Source organism: Oxyura jamaicensis, chromosome 1 (genome assembly GCF_011077185.1).
Source record: "Oxyura jamaicensis isolate SHBP4307 breed ruddy duck chromosome 1, BPBGC_Ojam_1.0, whole genome shotgun sequence".
Taxonomy (NCBI): domain Eukaryota; kingdom Metazoa; phylum Chordata; class Aves; order Anseriformes; family Anatidae; genus Oxyura; species Oxyura jamaicensis.
The window spans coordinates 83,918,321-83,946,161 of record NC_048893.1 but is presented as its reverse complement, the minus strand read 5'-3'; the positions used below and the strand labels follow the sequence as shown (position 1 = coordinate 83,946,161).

Here is a 27,841-nt window from a genome sequence, read left to right as displayed (position 1 = left end):
CATTCACACCAACCTTCTAGAGCAAAACCCCTAAATAGTAATGGCCTGGTAGCTGTAGTAGCATGCATGCTGCTAACAGTGTGACCTAAAGGATAAAAGAGGCAGGATGGACAGCAGTCTTTCTCCATCTCTAATAGTTAACCCGTGCACTTCCTTCCAGATCTCTCCAGAATAATGCGCAACCTGCAGCCTACTGCAGAATTAAATGAGACTTCCATTCTGCCCCAGGATGCTTGAGCATCCCCACTGTGTGGCGAGGTGAGCTTATGAAGGACAAGAGATGCCTTTTGAATTAAGTAGACTGTCTTTTATTGAGAGATTTTTATCATCTCCCTGCCTATTACCATTATTGCCATTCCTCCCCATACAAGCAGTTTTTCCTTAGACTGGAAAAATCTCAGAGTTTGTAAGTGGTGAATAATTCTTGTGCTTTTAAGGGGCAAAGACTGACCTGCTCCTTTTTAAGTTGTGGCAATATTGCCTCCCTACAAATGGGAAATTTAGGAATAGGTGCAAGATTTATTTTTTTTTCCCAGGAGACTTAGTTCAAGTCCTTCCCTTGGACCAGCCCAAACAAGAAAACTTTTACACACACCCCAGCAGAAAGTGCACGCAAGAACACCAGGACCTGCCCCAGGTCAGTCCCCATCTCCAGTCCAGTCTCACAAAATGAGATTCTCAACCGACCAACGAGATGCTGTGAAGAGAAACTTTCTTCTGTGCTACTGAAGTACTCTTTCAAGCAGTGTGCTGCCTATCAGTTGCTGCACCAGCAACTACAAACAAGATAGCTGCCATTTCCTGTAACCTGCGTGGTGCTCACCCTTACGAGATCTTTGGCTGTATGCTGAAATCCACTGTGATGTTGATGTACAAAGGGTTGTGTTCCACTGACAGCAGTTCATATGAACAGGAATTCAACCCATCTGTCTTCCACATTTTAGATACCTGGCGTAGAAGCTTCATCCTGAGGACAGAGCAGAGGAGAAAGTCTTCATAGCACAAAAACTGAGATGCACAAGAGGAGTTTTGAGCTCTTTCCCATGTCTAGTAACCTTAGAGGCAGAGCTACAGCCAGTCTGTATCTACTCAGAATGTAAATTGATGCTCTTCCTGTCCTCAGCATGGACAGTCAGAAATGGGGAAATAATCCTACAGTTTGGGGAGGAGAAGTTTAAGCCATTTAATCTCCAAAATCTATGTTTAAGTCATATCCATGTGACTATAGCTTCAGGTTTTACAGAACATTGCCCACTCAATTATAGGCAGCTCTCGTGCACTGAAGAACAGCTGCCAGCTGCTAACAGTGGTGTCAAACCCACCACCCAGAGAGTTTGGGTACTACAGAATGCCTGGTTGATCTAATGTGAGGAACTGGGCCACCACTTGGCTTGGCTCCTAGCCACTCTCCATGGCCATGCAAAGTGGAACTCTGTTCTTAACTCACCTGTCTCTGTTCTCCTCATTGCCATGGTCTCGGTTGTGGAAGATCATCGTGTACCTGGCTACGTCAGCAGATGGCCTCACCACTCGCATCTTCTGCATCTCAACCCTAGAAGAAACAACAGCGCCATAAGCAAAACACCCCCTATAAGCCAGCTCTTAAGGAGAAATGACATTCTGGCACTTCAGTTTTGGTAGGTGCCATAGAAGCAGGCACTGAAGATGTTTCCTACAGTTGTCTTTTCCACAACCCATTTTGCTAGAAAATGAGCTTACAGAGTTGGGTTTCAGGACAGGAGGGTGACACATACCCCTATCTTCTGAAATGAAACATGTAGCAATTACATCAGGTATCACAGAGCTTACTTTAAGAACATGTTGTACAACCAAAATCATTTAAGTTAGTATTTTCTGGTCCAGTTTTACTACTGCATGTTAACCTAGGATGTCTATAGCAAGATTATAGATTTTCCAACAAGTTCATTTCAACTGATGGAGCAAAGCTTCTATACTTGATAGTTCTCCACCAAAAAGAGGAAGAAAGCTTGCTTTCTAATGGCTAGCAGACAGCCCTACAATTCTGAACTTTGTCCACATGAAGAAAAATTTCTGAGAACAGCATCAAAAATACTAAGTCTCATGCATAGATTTTAATGCTTGACAACAGGCACTTGATTGGAACTTTTGGCCTTAAACACATCTGTGGAACACAAAAATTTTGCTGTCAGCAGCAGAAAGGCTTAATTTTGTAGCGGTAGAATTAAGGAATACCCCAGGTCTTTGCTAGTCACACAGCAGCAGCTGAAGGAGCAACAAGAACCCAAGAACCAGCCCCTATAGCCTTCCAATGACTGTTTGTAGCAGTAAATTATCAAACGAATACAAAAAATGATCTGAAAAATCTTTCTGATGCTCACTGGAGTAAAGGGGCCCGTAAGAGAGCATCAGGTTTAGCACTGAGGCAAATCAATTGGACACAGAAGCCAAGCAGGAGGTAGTAGCCCTGAGTTCTTGAAGATACTGCAGGGGCTGCTGCCATCTGCTGCCTTTGCAGAGGAAGGCTACAAGGATCTCTACAACACCCTATTGAGAAAAAGCAAGCTTCCCATTCCCTACCCACCACAAATGCCATAACCAGCCCAGCCCAAGATCTACCCAGGAGGAAAGGCACGAGCTAAAGCCAATTGCAACATGCATTCTGGCTCATACGATTTGGTTTCCAGCCCCCAAGATAGCACAGAGAAGTTGGTGTCTCTAGCTAGAGCTTTGGGGAATGGGAAAGGAGTTAATAAAAAGGGACAGAAATTCATGTCACCAAGTAGACCTTGTAGATTTCTTGAGACACAGCTGACCAACCTGCTAAACAAAAGCTTTTGGTTGGAAGTTCCTAACTTTAGCACACGATTTCTTCAGTGTGATCATTTAAAGTCACCAGGAGTATGAATTTTATGTCCCTGAAATGTATGGTTGCATTTTTAAGCAACTGAAAAGGATAACCACTTAAGGATGTCAGAGCATACCCAAGTTACAAAATGAGAGTTTATTTTTTTCCTTCCTTTCATCAATAGCAATGCTGGTTTATAGGTTTCCTCCTAAGCAAAGGGGGACAGATCAACCTGAAAGTTTTAGTCCTCTTAGTACCACCCAATATCTCAAACCAACACGCTTCTCCTACTTTGCCAGGCACATCTGCAAAACTAGTTTGAACAAGAGCAAAGGGCGTATGGATATATGTGCAGCCTTTCTAAAATGTAAGTTATTCACCATCTTAACTACAATCAACACCACCCACACGCAAACTAAGCCCTTCTGAGAAAGTCAGGGTAGTCAATGAATGGAAAAAAAGCCAAAACCCAAATACTCCCACACTCCCACAAAAGTAGTGCAACTCAATACATGTGTCACTGGCAAAATCATAACACAGACTGCAATCTTATTTCACTTACAACCAATTTCCAAGCTAGATTAAAAATGTTCTATGGCTGAGACAAAAAGCAGAAACAACCAAAAAAACAAAACCAACTCTCAGGAGAATCGGATTTTAAGCATGCCTCATCTTTTCAAAGAGGAAACCATTTACAGAACTGCATCTTCGGACTCCAAATCCCCATGCAGCAACACTCACACCCATTTCCCTCTAGCCTTTACCTGATTCGAAGGTCATCATCTTCTCCACCCCAACCCCAGTAGTTGTTAGAGAATCCATTCACCTTGGAAAACTGTTCTCTTGTTAGAGCAGTTACACCTCCAAAATAGCCCTGGTAACGTAACCTGGAAATACACAAGAAGAGCGCATGAAGAATTAAAAGCTTGAATTACACCACCACCAAGAATACCACCCTGAAACCCTGGATCTAGACCCATCTGCTTCTTGAGATTCCTGTTGGCCAACTTCTCCAGCAGGGCATAACCTTGCGGTGTATGGACCCCAACCCTCCCAGCTCTGTATCTTCTGCAAACTTGCTGAGGGCAGGCACTCTGCCCCACTGCCCAGGTCACTACTGAAGGCATTCACCAGTCGGAACACCCTGAGCCCAGCAGTTCAGCTGGTTTTCAGTTCACCTCACTGCCCAAATGTCATCCCTCTGTGAGTGACATTTGTTTCAGGAGTGACGTTTGTTTTCTTGCAGGCTTCAGGAACCTCCCCCAAACCTTTCAAAGGTAAGAGTGGTTTTGCAATGGCAAAACCAGGTTCCTCGGTGCTCATGGCTACATCCCATCAGGTCCCACAGATATATGGTGTAAACCCAGTGTTCAACAGCCTCTTGCAAGGACAAGAAAACATTGGATCCTCTAGGATCTTTAAAATTGGACTAATAAAAATACATTAAAAATGGTCACTTAGAAAAGGATATTATGGCCTCAGGGAAATAGCTAAGCTCAAATAGTTTTCCCACCCCCTTGCCTTCAAAGATTGAATATACAAATGTTTTCATAAAGAATCTGAGTTTCAGTTTATATAACTAAACAATGTATTTGCTCTCCAGAGGAGTACAGTTGCCAAGATTACCACATCCAGCATCACCATAGAAGATATTCCCCTGGAAGAAAAAGAACAGAGAACAACCCTACCAAAAAAAGACACACCACATTCCTGCCCAGGGCATTTTGCATTAATACAGGACATTTATGACTTCAGTTTTCTGAACCTCATCCGAGCGACGCATCTCAGCATGCCCACCTCAGCCGAAGCACAACAGTGAGGCCACCCAACTGAGATCTTAACCTGTGGTCTCTCTCTTGGGGCCAGGATCTCTATTCTTTCAAACAAACAGAGGAATTCCCCAGGGAGTAAAGCACAATTATCCCCACTTCACTGATGTGTAAGCAGAGGCAGCGCCACAGAAGTGAACGTATGAATCAAACCCAAACCACCAGTATCCTAGTGAATACTGGCACAGGGTATTCACAATAATAACAGTAATTCTTTTTTTAGTATAAGACTCTTTAAAGCCAAAACTTGAAGCTGACTTATAACTAACAGATCCTTTCCACAAACAGAAATCGGAGGAAATCAATCATAAGAAGATCCCTTAGTAAAAGCAATAATCCATCTGCATGCTTAGCTCACCAAAGCACTTGCAGTAACTAAGGAGGTTAATTTATTAATTTAAACACCTCAAGTTTTGTGCCATGTTACTAGTTCTACATGCCTGTCAAATAACCAAAGCAATGTTTGTTGTTTTATTGTACTGACTATCTTGGAACCCTCATCATTCTCTTTGCAAGGCGCAGCCCTCCAGAAGTCTGTCAGGGACCTAATTTATTTAGTGAAAACTGGTTATGACCAGAAATAACTGGAACATATTATTCCGTATCAGAATTTGCACATTCCCCCCTCTTTCTCATATATTTAGCAAAGGATACACTGAAGTGAAGTAGGGCTTTACTTCAAAGTGCTTTGCAATCAGCTTTTGAAAAACTCATTGATATTTAGACTGACATGACATAAGAAGTGAATCTTGAAAGCTTGAAAAACTGATGTTCAATGAAACCACTCTAGTCATTAAATTCACCAAGCTCAGGGGCCCTTTTTCCTCTAAGGTGGGCCAAACCTGACTTTTCATTTTAAATTATTTACATCACAGTAGCACTTAATTGATCCATTTAAAAAGAGAACAACCCTATAGCCAAATAATTAAAGGATAACTCTATCCCTTGGCAAGTTTTCACACTTGAGCAGATCTCAGTATTGGAAGTTACCTCTTCAGCAGCAAAAGGAAAGTGGCAAATTTTATCAGCACAATCCTAAAATCATACTGTCAAACCACAGGACCACGAGACTGCAAATGTATTTCTACCTTTGACATAAGGTCTCTGGCATGTGGCTTTCCTTTCAGAACACCCTCAGAAATCAGAACAATGACAATGCCCATTCTTAAAGATGATTACAGAGCTAACTTCAAAGATGTCTGTAAGCATCTTGTCAGAAGGTGCTCCAAAAAGACAGAGCATTACCACCAGAAACCTGGTGTCAGATAGAAGGGAACACTTTTTACAGCTCCCTGAGAAGAGGAATATTATCAGTATGTTGGCATTTTCCAGCTGGTTTTCTTTTCATGTTCATGGTTTCCTACCTGTATCCAGTGCTGTTCCTGCCAACTACAAGGTGCTTTGGCTGTCTGTCACACATGTAAATGTTAAAGTCATTCTCTGGCACCAGATCCACATCATGGAAAATGAAACAGTCCCAGTTCTCTTCTTTCAGGGCCTCGAGGTATCCTACGTTCAGCAGTTTAGCTCGATTAAATTTGGTGTTTCCAGCCTGGGGAAAAGAATAGAAAAAAAACTCTGAAGAATGTGTCAAACCTTTTTAACTAGAACTGTTCACAGGCTTTTCTTCTAATCACGTCGTTCACAACCACATTTGCACCTCAAAGCCTTTCCAGCAATAACTGCACAAAGAGCTACCCCATAATATTAGATACAGCATGAAAATAGCCACTGATGCAGTGTTTTGTGTTTCTGCGGCCTCTGCTTGTCATGAGTGAACATAGGTAGGGGCAGGAAAGCCTAAGGCTGTGAGGCCACCAGAGGAGTATGCATGCTGCACAGGGCAATTCTACTACGATTGCTGTTCCCGTCACTTCATCAAGCATTACATTAACAACAGAGGTATCAGTAAACAGTTTAGAAACTGGCAATCCATGCAACTGTGTCAGCAAGGCTTATGAAAGCTTCAAAAAAATTAAACCTATAGTTACCAGTTTAAAGATGTCAGAACACTCGACACGGGTGACTTATGCTTGCCGCTCAGTTTAGAGGACAGCAGTGTTTAAGAAGTACACTGTGTTTCCCTAAGCCACACAGTAGGTGGCAGAGTGGGAAATAAAATGCAGGTCTCTTCCTTTTTAATTCACTCCTATAACTAAATTATTATGCTGCACAGGGATTCCTCTTAGAATAGAGCTTCACTTTAATTTTACTAATCTTCATTGTTTGCTTTTACATCAAGTTAGTGCATCTTCACTTTTAAAAAGTACCATTTTCCACCTTATATAAATATACACACACACCTGGCAGTTTGGTAAGCTTACCACAACACCACTGATTCAAAAGCAACAAGGGTGCTTATCTTGCTATTTATTTTTTATCTGGACTGTACACACAAGCCAGCCTGTAGAACACCTTCTGCTCCTGAGGACAAGGTGGTAAATTGCTTCAAATTCTAACCACAAGTCAAAAGGCCTGGCTTTGTGCTTTCAGAAACCAGAAGGCCATTCATTTTCCAGACCTGATGTCCTTGACAGAGTAAAAAGTGTAATCTTCCAAGGTAAAGGGCTCGTTTGCTAGAAGCTGTCTGGACAGAAAGAGGCTCCGCAGAAAATCAGAAAGAAGCTGGCATCCCCAGACAGAGGGATGGGTAACTGTAGGGAAAAGTAGTTGTATACATAACATGTTTTATCCTTCTAGTAAGTAACACTTTGCTTCAAAGAAGGAATTTGCTCTCTGTTACCACCAACTATCTGCTCCTAGGCAAAGGTGACTTACAAGCTTTATGGCTTACTGTACATACCCTTTGGGAAATATGACCCGTTCTGAGAAAAGAGACATAAGGATAATCAATTGCTTCCATTCTGAGTCAGGGAAGAAGCATATTTCCCAAGAAAAAATAGATACTATTCACCCAAAAATTTATGATTTTAAAGTCCAGGATATATACAGGATATTAAAAAGAAATGTGTCAGAAAACTTCCTCCTAATGCTGAAAACATATGTAACGGGGTGAAAAACAGAACAATTCAGGTAACTGGTGAAGTACATACAGAGAACTCCACTTGTGTATCAAACCCAGTAGCAGCATCTACCAGTGGCTAGTTGCATCTCCCTCACTAGTACAGTCAGCCAGCACAGCCCCAGCCTGCACAAAGGCAGCCAAACAGCAGTAAAACTGCCCTCCAGGAAGAGCCATTTCAGTGCTGAACAAACAGCAAAGTCTACTCTCATCAGCTACAGAAGACAGAATTCTCCTCCTCACTTTCAACATAACACTGACTACATGACAAACTAATGTTGAGAAGGAAGTTATTCACCCTTTAGAGATTACAAGTTTTTTTTTCTGTACTGCACTCATGTACGCACATGTCTGTGCGGCAAAATATGATTTTGAAATGTTAGAAGTAGCCCATAAAGAGGAGAAAAGTACAAAGGGCCCATTTATTAATCTTCCTGCAAAGCAAGCTCTGTATATTTTTGTAGTTAAAGCATGTTTTTCCTCTATTTCTTTCCCCAAATATACTTAAAACAACTAATGACATCACAAATGGAGAGTGAAGACAGATTTGCCAACAAAGAGTGTTTTAGTTAGCCTCACCTTGCAGTGTTTGGGTGTGCCTAGCCACAGTGAAAGGCTAAGCCAGAGTTCCCACTCTTCCGAGTAAAAGCTTGAATGAACAAGTCCAGACTCAGCGCTGCTGCTCACATAAGACACAACCTGCAGGCTCTTCTATTACTTCCTGCTAACATGACAACTGCCTGTCCCCACATCACATATTTCAATAAATAAGGTATATGCCCATTCTGCCAATGAATTTTTGGTAACCACTACTTGCAAGCTGGAGTGAGGCATTATTCGTCCAATTACTGTGTATACTAATGCAGAAAAAAGCCTCACTTTTCCACTCTACAGGCCACTTGATGCAGGAACTGTACATTCCAACTGAATTCCAACTCCCATTGAGCAAAACTGTAAGCTTTCACCTAAGTTGTGCTGCCTCTGCTTGACTCCATCCTCTTCAAACAGAGGGGAAAAGAAATTATAATAATCACCTTATTTTTTCTTCCTTCTGCCTGAAATACCTGTTTAGAATCCAAGCAGAACACAGATATTGATAGTAAAAGAAAGCAAATACAACAGGAGTTCAAGAAAAGGGCAACATATTACACAGGAGAAATCTGCACTGCTTTTATCTCATGTGATCAGAATGTAAGCACATAAAAAAAGACAATGTAACACGTCTGTATGCTCAGATGTTAGCCACTGACTCCACAGAGCTTAAAAGAATATAAAATAGGAAATTACTAAACCACTATGGAACCAAATGCTCTACCATGACAATTTCTTCCCACGGCCCTTGCTGTGCAAAGTAAATCACCTACAAGCAGTAGCTGGTGTGGTTAGTCTTCAGATAGAAGTATGACCACATGATAAGCGGAGCTTACTAAGCATGACAGCAAGATGGGAGAAAAGACCTAGCTACAAACTGAAGCCTTTGATAGAAACAACCCCGAGGTTAAAGACAAAAAGCATGTCAGCCTAGTTGCATGCATGTATACTGCAAGGGAAGCGAGTTGTGCACTTCTGATCTGAGTAATGCAGAAGACGCTTACCTTAAGCAGTACCTCAGAAATAGTAAGCTACTTTAACCAGTGTCTCTTTCTCTAAGACACCCTTTGTTAACTCTTCCCAGCTTTGTTACCAACCGCTGAGCTCCTGCAGCAATGGCTGCAAGCACTGCTGTGTTCCTCAGGAAGCAGAAGTGCTCCAGGCAGGCAGAGGAGCTGCAGATGTTAGACAGCAGAGGTGGCAGCAGTGTCATCCTTCCCACCCAAACCAACCTCTGCAGAGCTGCCTCACCTGGTGAATAACGTAGATGCCGTAGTCCAGCTGCTGCCTCTGCAGGAAGGGGTGGAGGTGCTCCAGGAGGTACAGCAGGTGTCTCTCCCGATTGCGGTGCGGGATGAGGATGGCCACACGCTGCAGTGCTGAGCACTCGGTGGGATGATACCGGCCCTTGGCCACCTGAGGGTTCTCCTTTTGCACTTCTTCTAGTGTGAGAGAGGGCTTGAAGGTCAGTTTGCTGGCACCTCCTGTAGAGAAAGCACAAGAAATTTTCCTGATTTGTCTGTGGCTAGCCCAGTCACCTAATGAGGTGCTCTGTAACTGGCATAAGAAACCCAGATTCAAGCCCACAGCTGGTTTCCTTGGCTTTCTAAGAGAAAAGCAGTGCTAGAAGGATATTATAGGAGCAGTGGAAGGAGAAGGTGCTGAGCTTTTACTTAAACTGATAACTGAGCACTGATCATGCAAATTCCAAGAGAAGTTCCACCCTGCTGCAGAAAGGTTGGCTGGAAACAGCTGCCAGGACAAAGGAGAGCAAAATGGAGAGAGAGATAGGACTGTGGCTGTGAGAATTCATCTCCACATAAAACACGAACAAAAGCATTGCAGGTTTAACATGATGAATTGTTAGACCGCAAGCTTTTAGACTACAGGGAGGAGGGAAGAATACAGCTTCCCAAAGAAGTCCTATGTTAGGTTCATGAAAAGGAAGAGGGCTTTTTTTTCCTTTATGTTGTTGCTGTGGAGTTCATCACTTCAGGTAATGAGCTGTACTCCAGCTCTGCAGATTACACAGCTGTAAGCAGCTAAGACAACTTTCTGCATACTTTTAAATAGCCGATCAGCAGGCCAGAGTAAGGCTTAATGCACAGATATTGGGCTGTTGCAGGTTTTTTGATGCATCCTCCATTGGCTTTGTACCCTTTTATTTTCAGCCAAAAGAATATCAGCAAGTAGGAACACCTTCCACTTCATCTTACCACAACAGCAGTGGAATAGGGAATTTGCCAAGAACACGTGCCAGGTTATGTTGGAGATAAATACAAGTGATGCACAAAAGGCCTGCAGTACTGAGTTATCAGCACTAGCATGGCTCACACTACTGGATTTCTACCACATTCAGCCTGAAAATACAGACTTGGTCGAGCTTGCTTACACTAAAAGCTGTATTTTGAAGTTCACCCCCAGCAAAGAGCTATGCCCTGTACATCTCCACACCTCGCAACCTCAGCTGCATGCTATATCCTTGCTAGATGTGTCCCCTCCCGGCCTCTTGGCCTTTATAGAGACAGGGAAGAGGAAAAAAAGCCTTGATACTGTGTACATTGGCTCAGCCATAGCCAGAACTGTTATCAATGCCATTCTACCCACAAATGCAATGGATGGCACCAGTGGGGCTGCTATCCCAGCCCGACACAGCACAGTCACTCAGTGCCACAAGCCACTCACCCAGAAGCACTTACTGAACCTGGTTGTGTGGTATTTGTTTCACAGGAAAAGTGTCTAACTAGAACAGCAAGGAGGAAAAGCAAACCCAAGGAGAGGAAAGCCACATCACTTACGCAGGTATGGAGACAGAGCTGGACAGTGACCCTGAGGTGATGTTGCAGGAACTGCTGCAGTTAATTTCATCTTCTCGTCCTTCCAACTGTTGCCTTCCTCCTGCAGGCTAGTTGCCTTTCTGAAATCCTCCACCACATTCTTAGGTTTAGGAACGGTCTGTCCAGAGTCCACAAAGTAACTGAATGTGGCCCATAGCACCATCAGACACAGTGTGATGAGCAGCAGCACTTTGAATTTATAGAAGACGTGAAAGACATACAAGTTCAAGGCCATGGCTCTCCCTGACCTGCAAATTGCTTCCTCCGCTCTGACCCTGGTGGCAGGCACCTCGCTGTGCACCCAGCAGGGATGAAACCAAAGGTCCCAAGAAGAACGTCACAGTAAAGAAGGGAAGCTGGAGGTAGGGAGGGTTGCCACACTTGGTGTGGTTTTGCAATTCACGGAGTTGCAGTGGTGTTTGTTCTTCAAGTGTCAGAAAATATGACGTACCTGGAAAAAAAAGGGAAGGGAAAAGTTGGTTTCTATTGCCCTCTGCCGCTGCACCTTCAAACTTTATGAAAAGAGCTCATGGAAAGCCAAGGGAGATCAGAAATAAGAACCAAATATTAAACCACCAAAATATGGAAGGAACAGCAAGTATGAACTATTGATCAGAAACTAAGCTTTGGTCCTAGCTCAGCCGCAACCAGCTGTGTGACTTTAGGCAAATCACTTACCTGCTTTGTTCCCCACTCCCAGTCTGTCTTTTTTTTTTTTTTAAGATCAGAAAGTGCAACCACTACCCCATGTTATGTCTGTACACAATTCTTGACAATACACAGATTGTATTACTTTTATTTCTATCAAAGCTAACAACCGCTGCAAGACATGGGATTCTGCTGGCCACGAATAAAGCCAGCTCTCCCCACCAAAATGAAAAACATGAGGTAACTCTTTCAGAAGAACACAGTTAAATTCTTCCCCTATATAACCCATGCTGCACTGCCACGTGCAATGCAGTGTGAATAACAATCAGTATCAGAACTCCTTCCTCCATATCTGCTGCCTGACGATACCACCTTCACATCTTCAACCAGTATTCCTCTCACACATCCTTCTACTACAATGAGAAATAAATGAGACCAATGCAAATCTTCCTGCTTTTCAAGGGAAAGGTTCACTTTTTCAATGTCAGGTCTGTAAGGGTCCAATTCTTTATTCTGTTTCCTGACCTTTTTAAGAGCCCAGCTTTTGCTGCCATCACACTATAAAGTTACAGTGCTAATTCTTCTGTCTGGCAGAGCACAGCAGAGAAAGAATTTTATTAAAAGAAAACTTTGATATGGAAAACACAAGAAAATTGCTACGTGTGAAAAGAACAAAGACGGAGGCTAAGTGAGACAAAAGCACTGATTAAAGACCACGCATATGAAAGAGGCTAGATCAAAAACAGCAGCAGCGCAGAAACCACAGAGGGTTATTTTGCACTGGATTTGAAAATACAGAAGGGACCCTGGAGACGCATCACAGACAGAAGGAATACAGTAACATTGCTGTTAGTTTAGCCCTGGTATTTTCTGGAGAAGTTTGCCGATTCATGTGGATGCATATGGGAGCCAAACCTAGGACTGAGGAGATGAATTCCTCTACACACTGCCTGAGCTCCTCAGGGTTTGCTGGGAATGAGCAGCCGTGATAGTGCCCAGGAGGTATCCTGCAGAGCGGCTGACCTCTTTCCAAGCACACGCATTACACATGCTGCTTTAAGGAAGAGGCAGAAAAAATTCAGTGACCTTCCCGCTACAAGTGAGGGAACTCCACAGGTACTTCAACAACAGGCAGACGAGAGCAAAAAAGAGTGGCTATGTGCGAGAAAATGGTATTAGTTAAAAGAAAAAAAATAAAAGAAACAGAAGAACGTTCTCAAGGGAAAAAGTATACACTTTTTGCTAATAACCTGGTTTAGACGTGGCTGTTGTTTTTTTCCTGGTCTTCAATATCACAAGGACTCAAAGTATCACCAAAAAACAGGAAGGAAAGCCTGAATCGTTCTTCATCCTTCCCTCCTTGTCTCTTGTCCCTTGAGACCACATTTTCAGTGAATTCATTGTATTCATTGATAAATGACACCGAGGACCACCTAGGTCTCTGCCTCATTGTTTTAAGATTTAGATAGATTAGCTTAGTGCTCTCATTTACATCCTTCCCCCGTTTTTCCTCATGGGACATAATCAGAACAGCCTGTAAGGTATTGACAGCATGGGTCCCTACTGCAGGGTGCACAGGAGCCAGTCTACACCAACTCACCCAGCAGCCCAATTCTCCTTCTGGTTCCTGTCCCAAAGCTTTTGGTATGTATAGCACAGGGTATAACACATGCCAGCTGAGTGCCTGAGTGGGTACCACCACTACTGCGAGCCCAAGTCTCAAGTCTCCAACATTTCTGCCATGCTCTTTAAATACACAAAGCTTCTTTGGACCTGGTGATCTTCCTACTGGCTCTGAGTTTTGTGAACAACTCCTCAAACACAGCCTTCAAAATACCCAGAAGAAAAGTCATTAATAAAGAAAGAAAAGTGTGAGGTCAGTGAGGCACAAGGATTCTCTAGCTTCTGTCCCTCAAGGGTGGCATCTGACACCTGTTCTACAGAAGCTTCACCACCTTATTACAGTGTGGTGGTTCTCCATGTTTTAAAGACAAAAATAGACCCCTCACTCCATTATTTTCCCATGTTAAGATTGCTATGCTCACTGGAGACCTGCAAATACACATTCCAAAAAAAAAAAAAAAAAAAAAACACAGACCGAGGCTGTGGTATTTTCGTAGTCCTACTGTTCTTTCTAACCCCTGCAAAGGTGAGATGTAGCATTTGGTAACAGCCCTGCTGCATCTTCCCCGAAACTATGCCATCCTGACCACTCAGGTGGATGAGCTGCTCGTCTTCCCTCGCCGTGTGCCTCCAAAGGCTGCCTTACCTGGCTCTGCTCCTTTGTGCTGCCACCACCTGCCCTCCTTTCAGAGGTTCCTCACATGTCACAGCTGAACCTGAAGGTATTATTTTACAACAGGTAGAGTTTTCTAATTACTGTGTTACTTTGCAAGCACACCATTCTTTCTTCACCTGTATGCAGAACAGGAAAGTGTTTGGTGGAATTCATTGTTCTACAGGCCTGCAACGTGCAGGAAACTCAATATTCAAACCTGTACACCGGTTAAATGCATGGCAACAGAAATTAGAGATGAGAATTTCCATAAGCCCTGAACACTTTTTTTTTTTTTTTTTTTACCCTTTACGGTATAACTGCAGTTGCGGTCAGTAATCATCACCATTTATTCTGACATTCTTTATTCTTTTCCTCATCAGATGTGTAGGCTACAGCTAAGGTATCAAAATAATGTACGAACAACAATACCTGGAATGCGTGAAGATGGGTGCAAGCAGACTATGCCTGTTGCTTTTTTCATATCAGAGGGAAGAGGAACATCTCAAGAAGAGAGGAAAAAAAGAGGGGAAGAGGAAATTCACTTTCCAGCAAGCAGAATATTACAGTTTGCCCAGGAAATTTTGTAAGAAAGTAGTTGCTGCTTTACAAATTAAGAAAAATTAATCAAAGCTCGATACAGGCTTAAACAGTAACATAGATTAAAATCAGTTAAAAAAACTCCCCATGCTGCTAGAACCTCAATTCAATCAATCTCTGTAACAGGAGTTGGGGGAAAAACACCCAAACTAGAACAAGCTGCAGATAAAACTACCATGTATCACATACCAAAGGGAACAAGGTGTAAGACAAAATAAAAGTGACTGGAATGAAATTAAATGGGAAAACTACAGGAAGACAATGGAAGACAAAAATGCTGAGATTTTCAATGTATGCATTTTATTTCAGTGATGAGTTTTACTTCCTACATTCCTCTGAGCTTTGCTGGCAGACGTGCCATAATAACAGAAATTAGCAGCCATGATGCCCTGGGAGGTAACAGCAGAAATACTGATACACTTTGAGTTAAATAATTCCAGTTTCAAGCTTGACTAATGAGCATTAAACAGGATAATGTTTGTTTTTGAATACTGCTTGCTGAAACATCAGCGTGCTCCTTTCAGCCCATCATCATTTCCTAATTAGCTGTCATACCAGGAAAAGGCTGCTGCATGACAGAAGTGATTTCAGCTTGGTCCCTCTGGACTCCGATTCACAGCTGCGGTGACTGAAGAAGTAACAGCCCCAGATGCTTTACCCTGTTACCCCACTGTACATCATCACCAAAACAATAGGTATGTCAATGAAAGCGAGGACATCCACCCCTCCATCCCCTGCCAGCTTTCACCCTGCAGCAGTCACATACAGGAAGGCTGTCAGTGATAACCTATACAAATGACCTGAGAACAGTCAACACTGTGGACTCCATGGACAATGTGAGCCTGGAGTTATGAATCAAGGCCTTTGCTTATGTAAACTCTACTTGCAAGCTTCTAGGGAGTGATCTAGATGACTGCCTTCTACAATCCCACTGTTACTGTGCACCATCTCGCAGCTGAAGCACTTTCCCCAATCAAGGTAATTTCTTCTCAGTAAGCCAAAGGTATCAGCACCTGTAAGGGGCATTTGCTTCTCCCCTACTTGTTCTAGGCCAACCTCAGCTCAGATGACATCAGGTTAAGATACCAAACTTAAAATGCAGGAATGACTCTCAGCAAGTGTTTGATCAAAATCCATTTCTTAAATACAGTCTTTCAGAAGCGGACTACATTATTCTTTTTAAAAAAGTTAAGATAGCCGCTTAACTCTGATGCGCAGCCTAGCACAGATGGGCCTTCCCCCATAGTAATTTATTTTTTTCCCCCACATAAATACACTAAAAAAATAAAAATCAAAGGGGGAAAAACACCTGGATGGAAGAAAAAACATTGGGAGGCATATCAGAAGTATCAGAAGAAAATATTGCTCAGATTTATTTTTTATATCATTAATAGCATTTAGATGTAAAATTGCTAGGATACAAGGATAAATTATGAAAAACTCTGAACTTACTGCAATAATCTTATTTCTACTTTCCTCCCCTACTATTCAGCTAGGTGGAAGCTCACACATACCAGTTTTACGAGTTTCCTTTGCAAGCAGATATTATTAAAAGTTAATTATTATTAAGCAGTTATTATTAAAAGTAGTATTAATAGTCATAGAATCAAAATTATTTCATATGGTAACCAAAGCTACCCCTTCACTGAGTTCTGTGGCAGTAACTGAATGCCAATCTTGCTTAAAAAACACTTGAGCACTTCTACAGAGTGGCATAAATATGCATGCACCATCTCAAACAATTAGTCATTTTCAACTCATCACAACACATGCAGAAGCGCATTCATGTTTCATAAACTTGAAGGTTGTTATTTTGATGTTTTTTTTTTTAATGGGAATATTGTATGTATTTCAAAATATGGAAAGTATGGGGATATTCTGAGTATTTTTATATGGAAGGAGAGACATGATTCAGTTTACCCACAATAATTTATGTTAGTGCTTCACAAGTTAAAAGGCTTTTTTTTTTTTCCCCTTAGACACTGTTGCATTAAAGGGTAAAAAGGTTTGGCAGGACCTAAAGCCCCTTCTGTTCCAGCTCACCCTGAAATATCAGAGGGGCTGGGGGCAGCCGGGCTTAGATTCTGAGTGAGGCCCAGTTCAGCACTAAGTCCAATTGCATTCGATATATTGAATCACCATGATCCCAGAGGCACAAATAGCACAACACACCTTCAGTCTACTAAGTTAATGACTGGGGCAGTTTATTGAAGCAGCAGGAATACAGGTTCTTTTGGACTGCCGGTGATAAAATACACCGCCTGCAAAGCACACGCAGATACCAAGACTGATAGAGCCAACCGCAAATGAGTTAACTTACGAAACATCTCTAAGAGAACGTTAAGTTTCCCAGGGAAGGTATAACTGAGGGTTCAGATCTCACCTAATAGTTACCCCTATGGGGGGAAGAGAGGTTCAGCCCGTCAACTGATCCCAGAAGTCAGCAGTGCCCTCCTGACTTGTCTGAGATGGTGTCTTCCATAACAGTCTTCCTCTCGAGACATTTTATATTATTTTCTTACTTTCAGGTGGAGCTTAAGTGATTTTAGTCATGCGTACCTTCATCATGATCAGCATAAAACTTCCTTGCTTCTGCTTTAAAGGTATAGGCCCGGAGAAATTCAGAGCACACACGCAGCAAGGGGTGGTCACGCTGTGGAGGTGGGCAGCCTTTGGGGAGGAGGTGTGCTTTGGCATTATAATGAGGAGAATTTTCACTATAATGAGTTTATAATGAGGAGTTCACCCAGAGGTTATCAGTTTGGCTCAGGGCTGGCTACGCAGTTTATCAGTTCCATAATGTCACCAAGTTCCCCATCCCTGAGGTGACAGCGCAGAGCCCGGCCACGGTGTCTCCGCCCCACCCTCCGTGGTGTTTCTCTTAGGGTCAGCACATCAAGCCCCCCTGGTGTCACCAACACCTCAGGTTGTGTTGCCAAGGGGGGCCTGTCACGGAACAGATCCCTTGGGTACATGTCACATCTCAAACTGCACCCTCTTGAATGAAATCAGTTGCATAACACGGTGAAGAGCTGGTGTTTTATGGCCTCCACTAACAATGGATAACACCTGAACATAAGATGACAGTAAGAGAAAATGAAAGGACAAGAAAGACAAGTCTTTATTAATACTTAGACTCCATCAGAGGAACAAAAGGAAAAGTTGACTGTTGCCTCTCCATGCCGTTTTACCATTTCAAGCTAAGGACTCTTCGTGTTCTGTTCTGCTACATATAACAACTTTTTTTGTTTGAAAAAGTGACCTTTCACCATTGAAAGACTGGCATACCTGCTAAGGCAGCTAACCCAGACTTGAGAGCACTAGTGTTGGCCTTTTTAAGGAAAAGAAAGTTAGTCCCAGGGTCTAGTATTAAAGTCACACTTCAAGTAGCAGCATAAAAGCTACAGCCATAACAAACAGAATAGCCTTAATAAAATACCGACTAGAATAATTACATGGAATCCAGCCTTGAAGTAATCCAGCCCTGAAGTCTAACAGTCACTTCACAACTCACATGAAATAACACAGCAGATGAACTGCACTTTATAACTTCCCAGCAGGTAAAATTAAACCATCACCAAGTAAGTACAGAAGGTGAGCAAATCATGGCAGATATAATGGGGGTGAGATTACCCAGTCAGACATTAAATCACTTGCAAACAGGAACAAAATCTCAATACAAAAAAATTTATAGCAAGATTTGTTTAATCGATCTATGAAACATAGCCTGTCCAGGAACCCTAGAATAAAAGCTGTTTTTTCATCTGGACAAAAATCCTGGGTAGACAAAGAGTATCAGCAGGTGGATTAGCAGTAGCCCTAATCTCTATATTAGTGAAGGAAAACTAACTTATAAGCAAACTTTGATATGCAACTGGAGTTGATAAAAACCTTATTATTTTCAAACACTTGTTTTCCACCAACACGTTTTAAAGATAAAGGTTTTTATTATGACAATTATACTAAGACCTAGATTCACGTGGTAATTTTTACTGTTAAATTTGCTTGATAAGTTATCAGTGAGAAACCACTTGCTGCCCAAGTTCTTTTTCTCACGTGCTTGTATGTAAAACAATTCACCCTGTAGAGAACACCTGGGGAACAGCTCTAGAGAGACTTTTGTTTGATGCATGGAAAATTCATTTAATAGGTGATTTTTGGAACGTATGCAATCTAACCTTCTGACTCTTCCTGTTTCACACTGCCAGGTAACGAGACCTTTCTTATCATGCAAGTTTTCCAGAAGCCTCTGCAGCCTCCTCAAACTGGGTGAAACGCACAGATTCCAGACACATCAGGTACAGCAGCGAAAAGGATTCACCTGAATCTAACTTGAAAAACCCTCTTAAGTGAAAGCAGGAAATGAGTCACGAAAGAGTTCCTTGGAGCAGCGACTATCAGCTCAGTACTATGCAGACTATTATTTAGTATTTTATCCAGGCAAAAATCAGAAGTGTCAATAGGTAAGCATAGCAAGCTTCTTCCTTAAACCCTCCACGAAGTAATTAAATGCTTTACAGGTGATAAGATAGAAGGATCACTATACAGCATCAGCTTCCCTATGCTAAACAGTTTGAGCCGTTGAGTTTTGAGTTTAAAGCTGTTCCTTTTGCAGGCATTTCTTCCTCTTTAGCTGTCAGGCATTACAGTAATGGGTTTTAATACCTCTCAAACAATACTTGTATAATCCTGTTACATCTTCCTATTAAACAAACACTGACTGCACTGAGTAACAGTGAAGTCACAGGCTATTTAACAAACCCCACAATCCTCAAACACCTTTTCTACCCCTCTTTCCAGACTTCAAGCCAAAGAAAACAAGCTTATTAAACCACTCACTGTTGCTGCTGCTGTCACGTCCCACCTTCCTGCAAAGCAGTCACTGCAAAAAGCATAGAGAGCAAGCAGCAGGCACTTTTCAGCCAGGAAACTCCACACCATAAAGAGCCCTCTGTTACCTCTCACACGCTGCAGGAAAGAGTGAGCTCAAAACTCGCAGAATGACTTCAAAAAAAGCCAGCATAACCAGCTTTTCCCCAGCCCTAAAGAGGCTCTGTAGTGCCATCCCACACATCCCTCCCTCTGCTCCCATCCCAGCAAGGGAACCAGGACAGGGGGCACTCAAGCATATCTGGACAGAGTGGCAGGCCAGCAGCAGTACTGCAATATAAGTAATTATTGTAATAAGCCATCTGACTAACAAGTAACTGGTTTAGCTATACTGTTATGGTTAAAAGGTCACCTCTTACTGGTGTTTTTCCCACCACGTGGGCCCGTAATATGCCCTCCAGCAACCCTGCAGAATCAACAGGATGAAGACTGTTGTGGTGTCTTCACCATCTTGCTCACCAGGAGCTCTCCCAGGCTAACAGAGTAGTGTTGTGGCAGCATTAGCTGTGCTGGCCAAGCTCCAGTTTGGAAGAGCTTTGTTGCCAGCCTTCCCTAGGCCTCCTCCCCAGCATCCGTATGTTAAGCTGGTAAACACCAGGAGAGCTGCACCTAAGCTAGGGTGATACTTTCCTCAAACTTCTAGACAAGAACTGATGACAATGAAACACCTTAACAAGGATGAGAGAGGCCTGAGTACGCACTGGATACAGAACTAAGGTGGGTGGATTAGAGTCAGGGAGAGAGAGGACGAATGTAATTCAAGACTTGTTTGAATTCTTTGTGCAACTCTGCTCCAAGCAGGTAGACATACAAAGCCCTGCCAGGAAGCCTTCTCTGTGACACAAAGACCTTATTTATTATTAGAACTGCACAAGAGTTTGTGGGAAAAACTCATTACAGACACCTACCGTATTGGAAAGGCCTTTTAGGATTACAGTCTGGTTTTATCTGGCCAACCACATAAAATCAAACCACCCTGGATCTCGACTGTTACTGGCTCACCTTCCTGTCCACTCTGTGGAGCAGATCCCCAAAGTGTACCTGCTCTGCACCAGCACTAACTCTCATGCAAACATGGGGTTAGACAGATCAGGAAGCAAGCAGTATTTCTAACAGCCTTCTGTGATCCTCTGACAGGTCTTCCCACTGAAGATGTCAAAAGACATGCACAAGGAGAATAGAAACAGTAGCGCAGCTTGCTGTTAAAGAGGAATGGTTATTTTAGGAGGTTGACTGTACAAAATTACATTTCAGACAGTTCCTAGAATGTTGCCAGTTATTGCCTGGAAACCAGACCATTTCAAAGAAGAAACATACAAGTTAAAAAGAAATGGACCCAAGTGCAGTTGTGGGGTCTGATATGAGTAACAGCCATTACTAGATAAAGAACTCAGTAACGCCTCACATAAAAGCAGATGTGCTCGCTGGCTGCACACTATTCTTGCTACTTACTACTTGATAACCACTCGATATTGAGGGTAAAAGCAGAAGTACTGGCAGCCTCAACACCCTGATTTACAAAGTAAAAGAGAGAAAGAATACTAACACAGCATGAAATAATCTAGTGGTTCAGTTTACATAAATTATTACCGTCACATATGCAAACATCACAGAAGAGACTGCAGCAGATATGAATGAAAAAAGGCTTGGCAACCAAATAAAGACATTTCACATAAAAGGAACATCTTAGAAAAAAAAAAACACCAAAAGAGGACTCTCCATGCAGGGGAGAAAACAAACAAACAAAAAACAGGAGCATGTCAGTATCTCACCTATCCCTATGCCCAACACTGCCCCAAATGAGGAACGCAATTCCTGCGTTTCAACATGCTTTGGTTCATGATCAAAGATCTGAAAAAATTCTCCACGGCAAATGCACTTGACAGAAGAAGCAGTCCTTAAGTGCTGGTATACATGAAGTCCATTGTCCTTAGGATGTACATGGTACTGATTTTCCTTAGCGTCTAGAAGTTTTGTCCACAGTCTCTCTGGCTGTCAGGTTTCTCAAGAGGAGATTAAGTTCTTCCTTACGTAAATCCTCCCTCTCTGTGACTGTCTACTTCTGCAAGAGTAGTAACTTTTATATGCAACTCTGGCTCCTGCATCGATTTCAGCCAAATTTGACCAGGAATAAACTCACTACAGCTATAGCAATGAGAAAAAAAATAGGTAAAATAAAAACAAATGAGAACCGAAACAGAATGTAATGAATGGTAACTGATTATGAACTTCCTCATCCTATCGTTATAATTTGAATTTAGACAGTAAAGGGGATGCTTTTAATAGTAAATCTAGCACATCCAAGCACAGCTTCTGATCTCCGTGCATCACTATGCTTAGGGTATTAATCTTATTGTTTAAGAGACAGGGAAATGTATGCAGAAAAAAAACAGAACATGGAAAATTAACAATTAACTTACACACTCCCATTCTGAAATGGCACTCAGGTCACTAAACATCGTAAGACACCCGGTAGTTTAGCTTACCATCACTGAAGATGTCTGAATACAGTCAAATGTTAAAAGTTAACTACAGAAGTTGATGTCAAATACCCTAATTGCTTTAGTAAACAAGAAGTAAATAAATAAAAGCTAGCTTCTGATCTCCAACATCCACATAACTCAGTCTCAGTCATGAGGTTCCCTAAGCACCCGCAGAGCTACAGCGCAAGCAGATGCAGCAGACATGATTCCAGCTCACCAGGGCTTTAAATTATGAGAGTAGATGCCTGACAAAAAGAACAGAAAGATGTCAGAGACAAGGCTCACAAACAAATAATTCTAAAGCAGCATAAGATGACACAGAACAAGAAGCTAGCTGGAACTGTTCTGTGCAAATAAGCAGCCTTTCAAAGGAGGAGGTAAAAACATGCAGCCGGTGAACACACTAGAGCACTCAGCTGCAATAAAAAAAGGCTCATTAGCTCTGTACTCCAAATGCACTGTAAAGACAATTTTTGAACAATTGCAGTTTTTAGTCCAGTCTAGAATTCCAGTATCTATTAATAAAGTGTGGCCTCAAACAGCGAACAGCCAACAAAAATACAGGTTGCACTACTGTATTTGCGTCTTACCACAAAGCATAGCTTGCAGGTCTGCATAGAGCAACCCTTGAAAAACGTGCCCCCACCTGCAGTTTCCACCTGCCCACCTACTTTTCTCCATATTCTAATTCCACTACTGCTGCAGAACTCTTTGATCAGTAATATAAGGAAACAAGTTTTGTTTTTGTGATAACAGCCAAAACGACCAGGTTGTAACCAAATGACACGCTACCAGGTGTGTTGTCTTCACAGTATATGTCACTAAGGTGACTTACAAGCAAAACAGTACAACTCGCTAAAGCAACACAGCAAAACTTCACGTAGAATCCTGTAACAGGTTCATAATTTACTTTTACCGATAGATACTCTATTTAAGAGATAAATATTTACTTCTACTTTACAAAGGGGAGACACGAACAAGCAGAGAGAGAAAAGACTCAGCTTACATGGATTCCTCACCTCAACCGGCCTTTCTTCTCTTCTCATCTGACGAGTACAATGGATAGATTACTCACTTCAGTGACAAAGTCAGTCCTGAAACTAGTTTTCTGCTAGCTCAAAGCCAGAAGAGCATTTGCTGTGGTTCGCTCGTGGCTGCCTGCCCCATGCCCACCCAGGCACACCCTCAGTTCCCCTCCCCAGCAGGGCACTGGGAGAAAATAACAGGGTTGTGGGTCAAGATACAGACAGGGAGATCACTTACCAATTGCCAACGAGCAAAAACTTCATTTAGAGAAAGTTATTTTAATTCATTGCCAATTAAAACTAGGGCAGGATGGTGAGAAGCAGCGACAACTAACATACCTTTCACTCCACACCCTTCTTCCAGGGCTCAACTTCACTCCTTCGTTCCCAGCTCCTCCACCACCAGCAGCACAGGGAACAGGGGCTGTGGTCAGTCCGTAACAGTTCCTCTGCTGCTCCTTTCTCCCATTTCTGTCCCACACCCCCATTCCTTCCTCTCACAGCATTTTGCTGTTTCTTAAATGTTTTTCCCAGGGTGCCACCAGCTTGACTGACCTGCTCCACTTCGCTCCAGCAAAAGATCTGTGTCAGAGCTGGCTGGCACCGGCTGTGTCCGACACGGGCATACAGCCCCTGGTTTCTTCTCCCAGGAGCCAGCTCTGCAGGTTCTCCACTGCCAACACCGTGACACCTGCAACCCACGCAGCATTTCTTTAGCTGAAGTGAAATATTAACAGCAGCTTAAAAGATCCAGTGCGTTGCTTGAGATACATGGTTTCTTAATGAACTCACATTTATTCGGAAAACATATCATTGGCAACTGGCTGTACCAGTAGCCAGAAAGAGTCTTCTCCATCCTGTACCTCCAGCCACAGCAGGCACCCAGCAATACTTGTGTAGCTTCAACACAAGTACAAGTTTAATTTACTCATAGTTCACTTATAAAACAGAGGCCCAATTTTTGGCAAATATTCAGTGCCTGCAACTTCACATTAGGATTTCTGAGACTGCCCAAGCCTTTGCTGCAAGTGACCCAACATTATCATCAAGCACAGGCCAACCGAGTGGGTGCTATTCCAAAGCTCCAGTACAGTTCTCACTTTCCTAAAACGTAACGAACTCTGGCTTTAGGCTGGAAAACACCATCTGACTTCTCCAGGCCAAGAAACATTTATGAATGGCCTCCCTTGTTACACAGTTACAATGGCCTCCCTTGTTACACAGTTGAGCCACAACCTCAGTGCAAAAGACACAGCACTGTTAGACTGAGTGCAAAGAGATGGAAGCGTACCAGGCGTACAGAAATCAGAACTGGGCACTCCCTACTTTCCACAGGGACAACTTCAAAAAAAAATACAGCACAGTTTAAAACACCTTTCCTCCATGGTCAGTGGAATACTCTGAAAATACACATCGTAAAACTGATTTCTGCAGACACAGGGATCTCACACATGACGGAAATCTGCAGATAGGACTGAATTCAGCAGTACCCTACCTTCTTCTAGCAGCTGCTGGCTTGCTGGAACAGCAGCCAGTTAGTACAGATGCCAGACACCCTGCCACTTTACAGAAGAGCTGAACACATTTCTGGCCAAATTGCTCACCCACCTTTCTCCACAAAAAGCCAGGCAGCATAACTACATCCATGGCAGACATTGAATTAAATCATCACACATTCTTACTCCAGCTTTAAGTACTTCACAATAGTTTTTTTTTTTTTTTTAAACAGTGCCAACCACAGCCAGTACAGGACAGAAGTTGCAGAAAGAAGTGCAGATCTGTGTCCAATACTTGTAAACTCAAAATTATAAGCGTAACTTTCTATAAAAAGTCATAAAAAACACAAAGCTTAAAGTCGTACATCTTATTACACGTGTGTAACTAGAAGCAGAATCCCATTCTCTCTCAGCAAAGTACTTCGGCATGAGAACTACAAAGTCATTTCAGCTGAAGCTTCCTCTGACACAAAGGGATTATTTTTGTCTTACCTCATTACAGATTACAAATTGCCAGTGCCTAATAACAAAGACAGCTATCAAGTTACAATGCACCTGGTATGACTTTAATAAACTCTTAAACGTCCAGAACCTTTTTCTGTGTTAGAACACAACTGAGAGCAACACAGATTTCCAACCCAATTGCAGATGGATTTTTATATGGAAGAAAAAAACGTTCACATGTACAAAGTAAGAGTTATAATTTGCATCATTCATAAATTATACTGTCTAGCGCAGCATTTGAGAAGAACTTAAAACTGCTTCAGCAGTTCTAGTTCAAGCCACAAACAAGCAGATTTATTCAAACTGCTTGTGGCAGCTATTCTGATCACTTACCATGGTATGCCTGTCAATCAAGATTACTATCAAGCCTTCTGGACAAGCAGCCCAGCAAACCTTCAGGCAGTGGGGGATAGCGCATCACTATTGCTCCCACTCAGCTAGCAACCTCTCTGTCTCATCTAATCTGATCTTGCTGGGGAGTATGGAAAACTACAGGTGAGGGGCAAGGGAGTCCTCCTCTCCTACTGCCCCTTCTTCAACCCTCCTTCTCACACAAGCAGCAGCTGGGCCCTAGCTCTTTCCAGGAACAAGGCAGGGGGGAAGGGAACAACACAACCCAGAAGCAGAGCAGGGAAACGTGGCTCCTTTCCCTTCACTTCCTCATTGTTGTGCAGGTCTTACCCCTCCCCATCTCACTGATGAATAGAATTAGCTGCAAGAGTTCGGAAGACAACCATAGGACTGAAGACTGAGGTACAGGAGAAGGGAACAGAAGATTTGTACCGCACGTGCCCCAGCAACGTCAGATCCTAGAGTTTTGCTATTATTTAGCACTGCAAACGGTTAGAATCCTCATCGTGATTTCCATTTAAAAGGATTATCTGAATTACAATGCATGTTAACTTTATCCCTTTAATGCATAACTTCATCAATTCACTGCCTGACAAATAAATACTACCCAGAAGTCGTCACTCTCCACAGCAGCACTGCACATATGTAAAGAAAAAAAAATTAAGGACACAGAGATGAAACTATCATAGATGTAATTAATGCTATGCATAAGTATTCCAAAGTATTTCCAACAAAAGAAAAGAAGCATGAAGGCCTGATTCTTATAACCCCCCCTAAAAAATACTAAAAACTAAAGAGAAGTGGGACAGAAGCTCTCTTTTGTTGTTCTACAAAGTTTTCAAGGTCCTGTTTACACACAGCAAAACAAACACAGCTTCTGCAACAAAAAACAACTAGCCCAGATGGCCAGTTACACACCCTGCCGGGTGACTTTTGGCCTCCATATTTGCCTAAACAACAGGGTGGGCTTTTTGTGTTTGGAAAAAAAAAAAAAAAAAAAAAAAAAGGAAAGAAAAAAAACACAACACTTAAATCAAGCAGGCAGTCATTCAACCAAACTTCCCTATCTCCAGCCAAGTTCAAACTCATTCATGCAATTTAGATTTAGGCTCACGTAATCAAAACCAGAAATCAAGCACCTCTCAACTTCAATTTCTTCTTCTGACACTTAAAAGAAGAATGGGGCAACTCAAACCAGAGAGAGAAATCCAAACGTTTTAAAGTTGAAGCAATAGATTTCTTTCTCACTAAGTTGAAAGGTATTTGTGAAATGAAATACAGCTGTTACAACAACAACAAGGAAATACCCACATAAATCAAAAACATGACCTATCATACTTAAAGAAAATGCTTATCGAGAACAGTTATTTGCACTATCTTGGATAAAAAGGGATAAACTTCAGTGTTAAAAGAGGTTTTATAAAACAGTCTCACTAAGTTGAATAGTTGGAGAATAAAACAATTCACAAGCCATGCTTTCAGCGTTCTAAATCTAATCAGAGTATTTGTAGATAACAGCAGACTTAAAGAACTGTGATTAGAGTTGCAGAGAAGAAATTCTTTAGAGAAAGAGTATCTCACATAACTACCACTAAGCATACATATTTAATGAATGAAAACAGATACTAAAATGTATTTTTTTTTTAAAAAAAAAAAAAAAAAACAAAAAAACAAACAAACAAAAAAAAAACGAAGCCCTCTCATTTATAGCAGAATTTCACCTTTCTTTTCTCTAATCCTCTCTATTGAAAGTTGAGATCTTCTAGCCAGCCTCAGCCTGTCCCTTGGGAACTTCCTTAGCTGTTAAGCCAAAGGGTGGAAAGAAAGTTAAATCCGCAAACGAGAGCTTTGCCGTTAACTCTTTGAGGCAAGCTGACGTTAGCAGGAAGCTGAATATATAGGTGTTTTCTTTGCTAATGGAGTATCACAATCACGGTGCTGTAAAAATCACACATCTCCAAGGTTTCTAACCATACCAGAGCGATGCTGTAACAGAGCTTGCATCGATCGACACAGAAGCCAACCCTTCCCAAAGGCTCCTTGCAGAGCCCCACACGCGCTTTCCCCCAAGGCCAACAAACACCTCTCCATCACCCCCAGCCCACCCGGACCTGGTTCCTCCCAGGAACCCACGCAAGCCTCCTCCGACCACTCTTTTGGAGCCTCCAAGATCACACCTGCAGCACTAAACACCACTAACCACGCACACCCCCCTTCGCTAAGGGCTTAGGGCCGATGGAAACACCCACTTCGTCACCCCCACCCCGGCCAGCCCCAGCGCCAGCACCGCCACCCCCTCCCCGCCGCCGGGCCGAGCCCGCCGCCTCCCCCCTTCTCACCGTGAGGTCGAGGCCGGCCCCCCCAGGCCGGGCTCCGCTCCGCGGGGCCGGCCGCAGCCCGGCGGGCGCCCCCCGCGCAGGCGCGCTGCCCTTACCCCCTCATGGCGGCCGGGGGCCGGTGGGA

At 42.7% G+C, this 27,841-nt stretch overlaps 1 protein-coding gene across 2 annotated transcripts; it reads right to left on the bottom strand.

The window, feature by feature from the left end:
* Positions 1–285: 285 nt before the first annotated feature.
* On the bottom strand, positions 286–27,841 carry B4GALT4 (beta-1,4-galactosyltransferase 4). 2 transcript variants are annotated; one of them, XM_035314803.1, is made up of 7 exons: positions 27,718–27,841; positions 11,068–11,557; positions 9,521–9,753; positions 6,021–6,208; positions 3,592–3,714; positions 1,448–1,552; positions 286–967 (listed from the first exon to the last, which is right to left on the bottom strand). In XM_035314803.1, the coding sequence occupies exons 2-7, from the start codon at positions 11,339–11,341 to the stop codon at positions 826–828; spliced, it is 1,065 nt and encodes a 354-aa protein (XP_035170694.1). In that variant the 5' UTR covers positions 11,342–11,557; positions 27,718–27,841; the 3' UTR covers positions 286–825. The 2 variants fall into 2 exon arrangements, with proteins under 2 accessions (XP_035170694.1, XP_035170695.1); XM_035314804.1 differs by lacking the exon at positions 27,718–27,841 and adding an exon at positions 24,523–24,639.

Bases quoted from the DNA above. Each gene is read 5' to 3' on its own strand.
- B4GALT4 (XM_035314803.1), bottom strand. From the start codon at position 11,341: ATGGCCTTGAACTTGTATGTCTTTCACGTCTTCTATAAATTCAAAGTG. The intron at 6,209-9,520 runs GTGAGGCAGCTC...TCTTTTCCCCAG, and splicing joins GCATCTACGTTATTCACCAG to GCTGGAAACACCAAATTTAA. The intron at 968-1,447 runs GTGAGTTAAGAA...CTCTGTCCTCAG, and splicing joins AATGAGGAGAACAGAGACAG to GATGAAGCTTCTACGCCAGG.